General features: G+C 52.2%; 1 protein-coding gene across 2 annotated transcripts in view; it reads right to left on the minus strand.

Annotated features, from left to right (window-relative positions):
• WHRN (whirlin) overlaps positions 1-10,275 on the minus strand; it is an 86,314-nt gene extending 76,039 nt beyond the window's left edge. For both annotated transcript variants that reach the window (XM_040631786.1, XM_040631785.1), the window contains exon 1: positions 9,658-10,275. In XM_040631786.1, the coding sequence (XP_040487720.1) occupies positions 9,658-10,275 (618 nt within the window). The remainder of the gene's footprint in view (positions 1-9,657) is intronic.
• Between the last annotated feature and the right edge of the window lie 1,873 nt (positions 10,276-12,148).

Raw genomic sequence — 12,148 nt, forward strand, 5'->3', positions numbered from 1 at the left:
GGGGGGGGGGGGGCTGGCCTCACGGGGGCGCAGCTGTCGACAGATGCAGGGACACAGAGCCACCTTTCAGAGGGCATGCTGCCTGTCTGGTCAAGTGTGGATGGCACTCGGGGAACAGCCGGAGAAAAGGACGGTCTGCAGATAGAAGGGGATCAGACCATGGGCAGCCTCAACGCCAGGTTCAGGAGCTCAGCTTCTGCCCTGAAGGCTCTCAGCTCCAGTGCAGGGCAGGGCAGCGCTTGATGAGAGACAAATTTCGAAAGCGTGCCCTCCCTCCAGGACTCTGAATGGACTGGTGGGCAGATAAGCAAGAAGGGAGACAGACAGCCAAAAGGCCGCTGCACTTCGGCCTCCAATGGCAGGGACAGGGGAAGTGTAGTCTGGGATGTGCTGGGGAGGGATCGGGCCTGGAGGGTCTAAGCTGGCCGGACGCTGGTGCAGTCCCCAGTGGGGAGACTGTAGGGAAGAGAGCAGGTCAAGGTTACTAACTCGGGCAATGTCCACGATTTGTGGGCAAGAGGATGAGGTATTTTCAGAGGGTCAGAAAGGAGCCAGGACTTTCAAGGCAAATAAATGCTTTTCCTAATACTGGGGAAGAGCTGAAAATACAAATTAAAAAATAAATAAATAAAGACACTAAAAGGAGGCCCAGGTCCTGTTCAGAGACAGCAAGGAAGACAGGAAGGGATGTGGGGACAAATGGAACATCTTGACTTAAACCCTCGGGGCGGGAAGAACTCGTGGAGGGAGGAGAGGGTTTAAGAGAATTTGGGAAAACCTGGGATAGGCTTGAGGCCCCCTAAGGAGAAAGAGGAGGCGGCAGGAGAGATGGAGCAAGGAGGAAGGTCCCTCTGGGCTCAGACCCGCCGCAGGACACCACAGCCTCCACAGGCCCGGAGGATGGAAATGGAGGAAGGCAGACCCTGCCCCAGACTTCCCCGCTTCCGCACTGGCATGGGAGGGGAGTTTCTGAAAGCTGGACCCCTTTTCTTCTCTTTTCTTAATCAGAAACCTCTTAATGAACCCTCACACACCATTTCAGATGTGGTACAAATATATTCCAGAGTTTGGTTTTTTTTAAAGTACAGATACCATATTGTCAAATCACCACTTTCAACCTGCATTAATTGCTTTAATGGGTTCTGGAAAAACAGCCACCTTCTCTCCCTTCTCATCAAGGCCCCTGAGGAGCCCAGCAGGGAAGGATGCTGGGGAACAAGGACAGAGAGGCAGCTGATCTGGGAACCACACTGCCACACACTGCTCTCTGAGCCACGCACCTGCCCCACATTTTTAAGGGAGGTCGGGACACACAATTCCACCCGATCCCCGGGCTTTATTATCACTGTAAAACAAAAGAAAATGCAGATGCCAAAACCCAAATGGGGGCAATTACATTTTGAAAGAAACTCTGTCTATGTGAGGATATTGACCACATTTAGTAAATGACTCTGCAATTCAAGCAGCTACGATGCGTCAAGAGGGCCCTGAGCCCCAGTCTTTTCTTCCAAAGGCACCTTTTTTTCTTTTTTTAGACTAAGCAGGCACAACAGAAGACTTTCAAAGCCAGAAGGATGCAGTCGATAACATTTTTCATCACCATGCCTGCGGTGGGGCCTCCGTGGCCGTATTTCTCAAACTTTTCATGTGCGACAGCAACCATAACCTGTTCATGTGGGCTAGGCGCCAAGTTCAAGGTGAGGCGGTCTGCAGCACAGAGAGGCTAAGGGAGCTGCTCAAGGTCACAGCCAAGTAACACAGTCAAATGACCGCAGGTCCATCTCCAAAAGCCATCTCTAACCTCTTGGGTACCGACCTCTCTTCCCTGGATTGTCCAACCTATCAGCTGTCCTTGCACCTGTGGACGGACCGGCTGGGTCCACCTCTCCAGTCAAGTCTGTCTGTGGATAAATGCTGGGGATGGGGGCAAATCCCAAAGGAAGGCGGTGCTCCCCAAACCTCGGTGTGATGGGAGACTTGCCTGGGAGCTTGTTAATTCGCAGGCAAGCTACATTTCTGCATCACCATTTCTAGAGTACTTGGAAACACCCTTTTAGCTGCCCCTTTGCTGGGTTCCTCCCCATAACCTGCAGCTTTAGAATCTGGTGAAGAAGACATCTTAGGACTGGTTTAGGGGAGGCTGAAATATTTGCTTTGCATTCGAAGTTGAGAGGATGCTGAGATGATGAAAATTCAGGTAGAGAGGAAAAATAACTACGAAACTGGCTGCCACTGAAGCAAAGCCACAGCCAATTTAGCAGAAGGAACACAAATTCTCAAAGGGGAAGGAGGTAAAGGGGTTGGGGCTGGAAAAGGAGAAAAAAGAAATTCACTTGTGCATTCTCCGTAAAGAATAAAGCAGCTTTTAAACGTACGCGTGATTAGCAGGAACTTGGCCTCTACCTGAAATGCTAGGGCTTCTTGAAACCTGAACAGTGCTGGGTTTTATTTCTGTTTTTTTTTTTTTTTTAACAAAAAGCCAGAAGATATATCTCACCCAAAATTGGTTCATTGATTGCTTCAGAATGCATAAATGATTCTATTTTGGAATCACAGACACAGGCTGCAGAAATAACCCACTTCTGGGAATGTGGTTTTAAAATTAAGAGCAAAGCAACAAATGAACTAACCAAAGTGGTCTCGTAGGGTGGCCTGGGCCGCAGAGGATGGGAAAAGCTCTTGCCCACCCAGGCACAGACCACATGTTTTTGTTTTTGTTTTAAGGTCTTTCACTGAAGTAGTCGTATAGGGTTTCCTATTTACCAAATGTTTTTGTACCTACTAAGTCATACGATTCCATACCCACCCCGGGAAAGGCAAGTGGGGATATGGCTATGCCCATTTCACAGCTCCAAAGACTGAGGCATCCAGAGATGTCACGTGATCTGCTCACAGCCACACCGTCAGCTTCGCGGTAAAGCATACGTTAGAGACTATGGCATTCCTTGATTTTTTGTTTTCTCCAATCACCCACTGTCTTGCAACTACATGGATTTTCTTCGGATATCACACTGAGGAACCAAGGAATCCTGAACTCGCCAGCACTGCACTGGATGCAAGATCTTTCCATACATTTGGCAAAAATTTATTTATTAAAGCACCTACTGTGTGCCAGGTGCTGGGGTAGGTGAGGGAGGCACGCAGACCAAATCTTGGTTTTCGTGAAGCTTGTCTGGAGTGGGGAAGGCACACAACAAACGAACACGGTGACATGTCCTTCTCGTAGTGGCCACGGCGCTAAAGGAAATTACAGCAGGACGAGGGGATGGTGTGGGGGCCTGCTTTGGGGAAAGGGTGGCAGGGATATGGACGCCTGTGGATGTTACAGCGCTTGAAACCCTTGGTGACCTGTGGCCCCAGGTGGGTCTGTGCCCCCCACCCCTGTGACTCCCCAAAGGGCAGGGGCCATCGACCCTTCGTCTCTGAATTCTGAGTACCAGCCACAGGCCTGGGGGCGCTAAGTGCCGCTCAGACCTTGCATGGATAAATGGCTCCCGCGAGGACAGGCTGGGCTCAAACATGCCAACTGCCGTTGATGCATGGGCTCCAGACTCCCACTTAATAAAATGAAGTCTGTGGATGGTTCCTCAAAGGCTCCCAAATGTCAGGCACGAAGTATGACGGCTGCTTGCCTTCCAGCGGGGGGCCTGGCTCTGTCTTCCAGGAGGCTGGCTGCATAACGGCTAGGGCTGGGTTCTAGGCACGTGGTAGGGCAGAAGGGCCACTTCGCTTCAAATCCCCATGGTGACCCTGGGCTGGTCAATTTCTCCTCCTGGAGCCTGACCTTCCTGGCCTCCCCACCTCCCCTGGGAAGGAGAAAGCACCTGGCACAGAGGGGGTGCTCACTCGCTGAAGCCAGCCTCCTCTCTTCCCGGTAGCGTTCTAGCAAAGCAAAGTTCAAACACAAGTGCACTGGCCCCATGGCGCTGCCTCCCGCAGCGGCCGCCAGGAGTGCACAGGAAACAAATGGTCTGATTCCTGTTCTTGGCACCCTTTGCCACCTGCCTTGCCGTAAAAGTCAAATGAAATGTCTGCAGCACAGGAATCTTTAAAAAGCAGCCCCCCACCCTGGGGCACAATTAGAAGCCTGTGTGAGCTCCCTGTTAACATCAGATTCTTGCTCAGGGGTTTTAAAAAAAAAAAAAGGAGAAAAAAGAATAGGTTTTGAAAGATTTGTATTTCAACCTCCAACCACCTCAAGCCGTTAAATGTCATTCCTTCTAATCAAATTCTCTGGTCCTTGCCGGGCACTAGTCTGGGGTCCCTGAGCAGTGGAGACCAAATGCTGCTCTTCCAGGTCATAAAAGAACCTTGCTGGAAAGCCAGTTGGAGCCTAATCCCCCATGGACGCCTGCTTCAGTGCAAAGCCCTTTGCAGGGCGGGGCAGGGGGGGGTTGGGGGGCAGATTATGACTCGGAGGAGACGCACATGTGCTGGGCGCATGAGCAGACAGGCGTGTGAGGGGCGGCGTGCACTTGACAGGTGCATACAGGCTGGGTGCCGCATGGCAGAGGTGGGAAGCAACCACACACACAAAATCCAATTAGTCGGGGGTTAAAGGATCATACTTATCTTTGCCGCCCCATCGAGATGATGAATCTATGGCAGGTAATAAACAACGCCAGGTCTGTCGCAAGAGGGAGGTGACAGGAAAACAAGCAGCTAGCGCTGGGGTAATTCTGTATGTCGTTCGTGTCCAGCTTAAAGCCAAGAGGCAGGAATCTTCTAATAATAATATCCTAACTAAAAGGCATAAAAAGATAACGGCATTCTCTTCCAGCCTACAAAACGCTTCCTTCATCTGAAGGAGAACTAACCCGTTGCAAGAGGATTTTGTCCTACCCGGGCACTGTAATTGTCTAAAACCTTGAGTATCAGCTTGGGCCATGTAAATAAATAAGATTAAATTAAAGAAATGGACCTTCTCACTGCACTCTGGACCCAGCAAGCAAACATCTATTCAACAGAGTTCATTACGAGTGAGCTTTCAACACGTCATTGCCGACAAGACCCACAGGACCCAAGAAAGAGGAAGAGCCACAGAGGAAAGTCTGTGCGTCCCCAGGAACACATTACCCATGCCTTCCAAACTGGAAAACAGTAATAACACCAGGGGGAGAAGCTGCATTTCCAGATACAAAGTTAGAAGTGGTAATAATTTATAATGGCTTCAGCTAACCACGTACAATGGGAAAATGACAAATGCGTCGTTTAGAATGTGCTGGACTAAATGCAATGACTTATTTGAATATGGACAGCTTCTTTGCGGGTTATTACGCAGAAGGGGAGGGTGTGATGACGCTAATTAAATGAAACGGCCGGCCGCCGTTTTTAACTTCTGGAACATTTCAAATTCTAATATGCCCCTTGGAGGAACCCAGGGCAGGGGGTTCAGGGGGGATGCTGAGATCGTAATGAAGCCATTTCATTTTTATCGAGATGAAACACACACAACCACACACACATCCCAGTAGCAACCCGGCTACCCGCAGCCTGCTACCCACAGAATTAGGGATTCGGGGGGCAAGCGGGAAAGTGACTGCCGTTTTGAGCGCTCCCAGGGCAGTGCTGTGCATGCCACAATCCTGTGGTCGTCTTCTCATTTACTCTGGAGCAGCACCAGGGCTGGTGTTCTGGGATCGAGGGAGAGGAATCAAGTTCTCATCAGTACAGTGTGTAACCCGTCAAATTCCTGAATTAGTAGGAGGCTACACAGGCGTGCCAAGATTCTCGTCTCCCAATCCTAAGCCAACTTTCCTAACTCTGCCTTAAATGAAATCAATTCCAAAAGAACAAGAAGACACCGGATTAGACACCCTAAACGCCTTCTGGGTAGTACACACTGAGCAAATCGCAGATTGTCTGAGCCCGGAAGGGACCCTGGGCAGCTGCTGGCCCAGCCACCCGAGGGCACAGAGAGGGTCAGTGACTGGCCCAAGGTCACACAGCCAACATGTGGCAGAGCCCAATGCAGCATCCCTGGTCTGTGGGCTTCCTGGCTAATTTACCAACGCTTTTTGGCTGAAAACCTCTGAAAGGTCTCCTTTTTTTTATTATTATTATTAGTTTGGCTCCTGTTCATTCAAGAGAGATTTTTCAAAAATCAAACATTTCAATGTAATTGCAAATAGTAAATGGCTTGCCTTATCTGGACCTGTCACTGATGATTTAGCAAATAGGCTTCAAGAGAAGGATGGGAGCCCCCTGGAGAGAGGAATAGAATCCTCGCTGAACTGCTCTGAGCAACAATGGATACTTGATTTGTGAGAGAGAGAAAGAGAGAGAGAAGTGGAAAAAAAACTTTCTATGTTCAATCTTCTCTATTCCTTGGAAGGAGGTGACCCTCTCTGATTCATGAACTCTTAAGTAACTTGATTCCTAAAATTTAATTTTCTTTTTATTATGCAAACACACACACACACACTCACTCTCTCTCTCTCTCTCTCTCTCTCTCCTTCAGGATGCTCAAAGGATCTTTTCCCCCTCTTTCTACCTGCAGGAGAAAAATAAAGGTTTTAAGATTGAAAACACATCTCAAGAGCCAAAACACAGAAACAACCTAAGTGTATATTGACAGATGAACAGAAAAAGGACACACACGCGCGCGCGCGCGCGCGCTGCTATATTATTCGGCCACACAAAAAAGGAAGGAAATTCTGCCCTTCGCGACAGCATGGATGAACCTGGAGGACGTTATACTAAGTGAAATAAGCCAGACCCATAAAAAAAATGCCAGCTAATCTCACTTCTACGTGGAATCTAAAAAAGTCTAATTCACAGAAGCAAAGAGCAGAACAGTGGTTGCCAGAGGCCAGGGGGGAAGGAAAACAGGAAAATGTTGGTCAAAGGGTACAGACTTTCAATTACAAAATGAGTAAGTTCTGGGGCTCCAAGTCCCAGCATGGTGACGACAATTGATAATTCTGTACTGTTTGCTTGAAATTTGCTAAGCGAGTGTTCTTGCCACAAAAATAAAATAACTCTGTGAGGTGATGGATAACTAGCTTGACTGTGGTCACCTTTTTATCATGGACGACTAGCACAAATCATCGCACCATACACCCTAATCACACACAATTTTCATTTGCCGGTTCTACTTCCAGAAAGCTGGGGGAGGAAATAAACAAACAAACGAATAAATTAACAAACAAAGTAACACCGAAGGAGAAAGAACACAGGTCTCGTACTGAATGCAGTGTGGTCTATGGCGCAGAAAAACTGGTGGTATTTGACTAAAGTCTGGAAGTTTGGTTAAAATCCATAAGATCTCTTTGGGGCGCCTGGGTAGCGCAGTCGTTAAAGCGTCTGCCTTCGGCTCAGGGCGTGATCCTGGCGATCTGGGATCGAGTCCCACATCAGGCTCTTCCGCTGTGAGCCTGCTTCTCCCTCTCCCACTCCCCCTGCTGTGTTCCCTCTCTCGCTGGCTGTCTCTCTGTCACATAAATAAATAAAATCTTTAAAAAAAAAAATAAATAAATAAAATCCATAAGATCTCTGACGCAGTGCCCTACAGCGCTGTAAGTGGAGAAAATCCTGGTTTAAGGGTAGTTTGTAACCAGTAGAGAAGCTGGGGCCTCTCTTGGCTTGCGGTTCCGGGACTTAATGCCCTTAACTTTGTGGAGACGTGTCAACAGCCCCAGGTGTTCTTCTAAACTGTTCCCCTTTCCCCACGGAGTTAAGGTGACACAAAGCAGTTTTCATTTTGCCTGTTGCTTCGGAAGGTTCCAAAGGGGTGCATTCCGGGCAGGTTGTGTCTGGCGTTGGCCGGAAGGGGGGCACCCAAGGCAGGAGGTCATTCTGCCTTTGCCGACCCCTTCGTGGGGAAAGCGATAGTCAGGGACCCAGGGGGCTGCTCCGCTCACAGAGCTCCCACACACATCCGAAGGCAGCTCTGCTCCTTTGGGTGCTCAGGAAACACACCACCGAGAGTTCAGGTTTAGCTCAGAACCGGGCAGCTCCAGCCTCTGGGCACGCCCCACACTGGGATGCAGACCGCAGGGAGGGCCCGTGCTTTTAAAGTCCAGGGTACCTGAGGCCTTTCCAAGTCTGTCACCTTGTGATGAGTGAGTTACACAAGTCTTTAAAAATTGCCACTAAAATTGAATCCACAATTATAATTGACCATCTGGATCAAGTATCTTTTGCGTATAAATTTATCATCTGGGAACTCCAGACCTTTTAGGGCCAAAGGCTAATGGACTATTTCTTTATAAATACATGGAATGTCAGAGAAGGGGGAAAGACTGATGTGGGGAGAGGAGACAGAGAGGAGGGCAGGTGCATGGAAATCCCCAAGAGCCTTTGTCTGCTACACCCTCCCCTCTCCGAACAATATAAACCCATCAGGCTTTGCCCAGAAACAGCAGAGAAGTGTCTGAAATTTTCAAGGGGCAGCAGGCGGAAGGGTTGGCAACGAAACAAGGAAAGCGAGAATCAGGGAGAAGATGGTTGTGCCCCAAGTGAACAGTCAGGAAATGGGCTCGATACACACCTGACCACGGGTCACCGAAGAGGACACAGGAAGTAGCCCTGGACCTCTGCTGCCTGACTACTTCCCAGCAGCCAGCAGGCCCTCAGCCGGTGCCCCAGTCACCTGCACTGAGGAGGACCCAAGGCAGGGGCAAAGGGTGTGGTGGTGAGAAGCTGGGTCACAGGGCACCCTAAACCCTGAGGAAGCCTTTACCCCACGCAAGCTGAGTAGGTCACTGTTTTCTCCCCCAAAATTCTTCACTTCCTATACAAAGGTGGGCAAAGGTAGAGTGTGTGTGTGTGTGTGTGTGTGTGTAAACACCTTCAAGGGATTCTCGAATCCACATGTACACCAAACACTATCCATCTCAGACTCCAACTGGTTTTCAATAGCCCTAGGCGTGAGATTAGCAAACACGGAACCGCTTTAAACAGCTTGATTAAATCCCTAGGAGATTGCAGTCATGAGGTTATTTTTCTCAATTAACAGACACAAAAAGTGCAGCTACTCTCAAGGGGTTGGAGGATTTATTTCTGACATTGAGGCAGGGGCCTCCCTTCCAACAAGGTTAGGGACACTTGGCAGGTCCAGTTGCCCCATTTTCCTAGTGGAGATCCAGAGGTTTGGAGAGGAAAAGTGTCGGTCCCAGAATACACAGCCTGATACCTGAACAGCAGAGTCAGGTTGGAGCTCTGTGGATCTCCTGCACAGCCTCTCTGGGGCACGCTGGTGCTCACAAAACTTTCTTTCAGGGGCAAAACCCGACTGAACAATGAGAATAACAACAGCAGAAGCGGAGACCACCCACTGATGACTAACCCTAAGCCAAGAGGAGACCTTACCTTTTTTTTTTTTAATGCCCCTAAGAATCCCTATGCCTTTTCACACTTTGTAATCACGCATTTGCCGGAGTATCCGGTAATGTCTGTCTCCCACGCACTGCTAGCCTTTATGCCCCCACGAAAGCAGGGTCCAAATCTGTTTGGCCCACCACCTCGTGCGCATTGCCCGGTACCTATTTGCTAAAAAAAACAAAACAAAACAAAACCTAGATATTCCTGACTTTAAGAAACATTTTTTTAAGAAAAATGGGGCCCAGAAAGATTAGGAGATTTGCCTTAAGGACACACACACAGGCAGAGCTCCTGTCACTCTGTCCTGTACTCGTCCCCAAACCACAGCCTTACCTTGACAGCCTCAGCGTGGGTCACCCGGGCCAGGGATTTGTCGTTCACACGCAGAATCTGGTCCCCGACTCGCAGCCCTTCCTTCTCGGCCAGGGAGCCTGGCTCCACCAGCGACACGTAGATGCCCACGCCATGCTCCGAGCCCCCGCGGATGCTGAAGCCCAAGCCCTCGTGGGCCTTGGCGCGCCGCAGGCTCACCAGGCGCACCTCCCCCGGCCCCGCGCCGTCGGGGCCGCCCCAGGCGGGCTGCCGGTAGGGGGTGGTGGCGGGCAGGTAGAGGCCCTCGGCGGTGTACTGGTCGAAGAGCAGCTGGTCGGAGCGCGGGATGACCAGACGCAGCATGGGCAGCAGGCGCCGCTTGACCGGGCTGTCCAGCAGCACGCGCAGGGTGCGCACCAGGTCGAAGACGTTGCGGCGCGCGTGGTACGCGTTCAGGCAGTGCGTGAACTGCTCCCGCTCCGCCTCGCTCAGCAGCGCCGTCAGCGCCTGGTGCAGCTGGCGCACGTTGGCAGACAGCAGCCGCAGCCCCGCGCCCCCACCGCCGCCCGCCCCGGCCGCCGAGCCCAGCGAGCCGGTGGAGGACGAGCTCACCGACAGGCCGTCCAGCGGCGCGTTCATCTCCCCGCCGAGGCCCGGGCGGACGTGGGGCGCGCGGAGGGGCAGCGGCTGCGCTCGCCGGTACCGGCGCGACAGCCGGAGCCCGGGGGGCGCGGAGACCGCTGCCGGAGTCTGTGTTTCGTGGGGGGGGAAACAGTGGCAGAATCCCGGGGGGATCGCGGAGACCGCCGCTGGAGTCCCGGACGCGTAAAGACGGAGGGGTCGAGATCCTGGAGTCCGAGGGGTGCAAAGACGGCGGCTGGAGTCGGGAGGACAAGGAGACGGCGGCCGGAGTCCAGGCAAAGCGGAGACAGCGACAGGGTCCCGGGGGACCAGGAGTTGGCTGCTGGAGCCCGGAGGTCGCGGAGACTGCGGCTGGAGTCCGGGGGGGTGGGGGGAGAGACGCGGAGAGAGCAGCTACATTCTGGAGGGCACAGAGACGGCGGGTGTCTGGAGTGGGGGGCGCAGCAAGGCGGACCGCCCCGTCACACCATGCCCGGGGCTCCCCCAGCCGGGCCGCCCGTTCCTCTCGGGCTGGGGGACCCCAAAGTCATAAGTTGGGGTAGGGGGAGTTCTAGTCCCAGAGCCCCCCGAACCGCAGCGGGTGGAGCCGCGCGGGCGTCCGCCAGGGGCTGCGGGGCATGTCCGGGGATGCAGCAGCCCCGGGACCCCCGCGCTCCTGCGCCGCTTGGGCGCAGACGGAGCCGCGCGGCCGCGAGCCGGCACTTTGCGAACTGTTGAGCTGCCCGGGGCAGATCTTCCAGCGAGTTCCGACGCCGTCGCCGTCGCCTGCCCAGACTTGGCCCCGCCCCCTGCCCCTCCTCCTCTCTCCCCCTCCCCCCTACGGGCTCTTCAGGAAATGACGTCCCGCCTAGCGCCTGGCGGTTGCCTGGAGACGGGGTGAAACAGTGCAGCCCAGGGGAAGAAAGGGGTGAAAGTGGGGGTTGGGGTGGGAGGAGCTCCGGGGGCACTGCGAGCCCTCTCCCCACTTCTCCAGCTAAGAGTTGAGATGCGGTGGGCTCCAAGCCTGTGCTCTTTTGCGATCGAAGCCCAAGCCTCAGGACCGCTTTGGAGCAATTAGCCGGCCAGCCAATTCACAGTTGTGGGGGAAAATAGCCAACTTTTTGCCCCTAAAATGGTAAACGCTCCAGGCTCGGTTTTCTACCTTGACACACTGCGCTCCTCTCTTGCACGCCCTGACGTACGAGTTCAAGTGTTTATATGGACGATCGTTGGGCACCTACTGGGTGCAAGAGATACATACGAGCCTGCTGGAGCCACCTCCCGCGCGAGGGGCTCGCTGGACCCCTGCCTGATAGGCGGGAAAGCCGCTTTGAGAAATATGAGTGTACACAGCCCACATGCACACATACACAAGCGGGTGAGTCTATGTGAATGAGGGGGGTGATTGTGTATCAGTGTTAGCGTACTGGTTGTGATCTTGTCAACAGGGGAAGAACAGGGGATTTCTGTGTATTATTGCTTACAACTTCATGTCAATCTACAACTATCTCAAAATAAAATTTTTTTTAATTTATGTAAGGGGTTGGGGAGAAAAGTATTCTGTGCCTTCCCATCCCAAGACGAAATGGGAAGATATTCCAAGGTGTGGCCTAGAGCTCTTCTCTCCCACCACACTGCCCCAAATATGATCTCAATTCAAAGGAGACACTGGTTAAAAATATGAAATCGCGGGACACCTGGGAGGCTCAGTCCGGTAAGCATCTGCCTTCGGCTCAGGTCATGATTCCAGGGTCCTGGGATTGAATCCCTCATCAGGCTCCTTGGAAGGGGGGGAGCCTGCTTCTCCCTCTGCCTGCTGCTCCCCCTGCTTGTGCTCGTTCTCTCTGTTTCTCTGAAAAATAAATAAATAAAATCTTAAGAAACAGTGAAA

This window comes from Ursus maritimus, unplaced genomic scaffold (genome assembly GCF_017311325.1).
Source record: "Ursus maritimus isolate PB19 unplaced genomic scaffold, ASM1731132v1 scaffold_17, whole genome shotgun sequence".
Taxonomy (NCBI): Eukaryota; Metazoa; Chordata; class Mammalia; order Carnivora; family Ursidae; genus Ursus; species Ursus maritimus.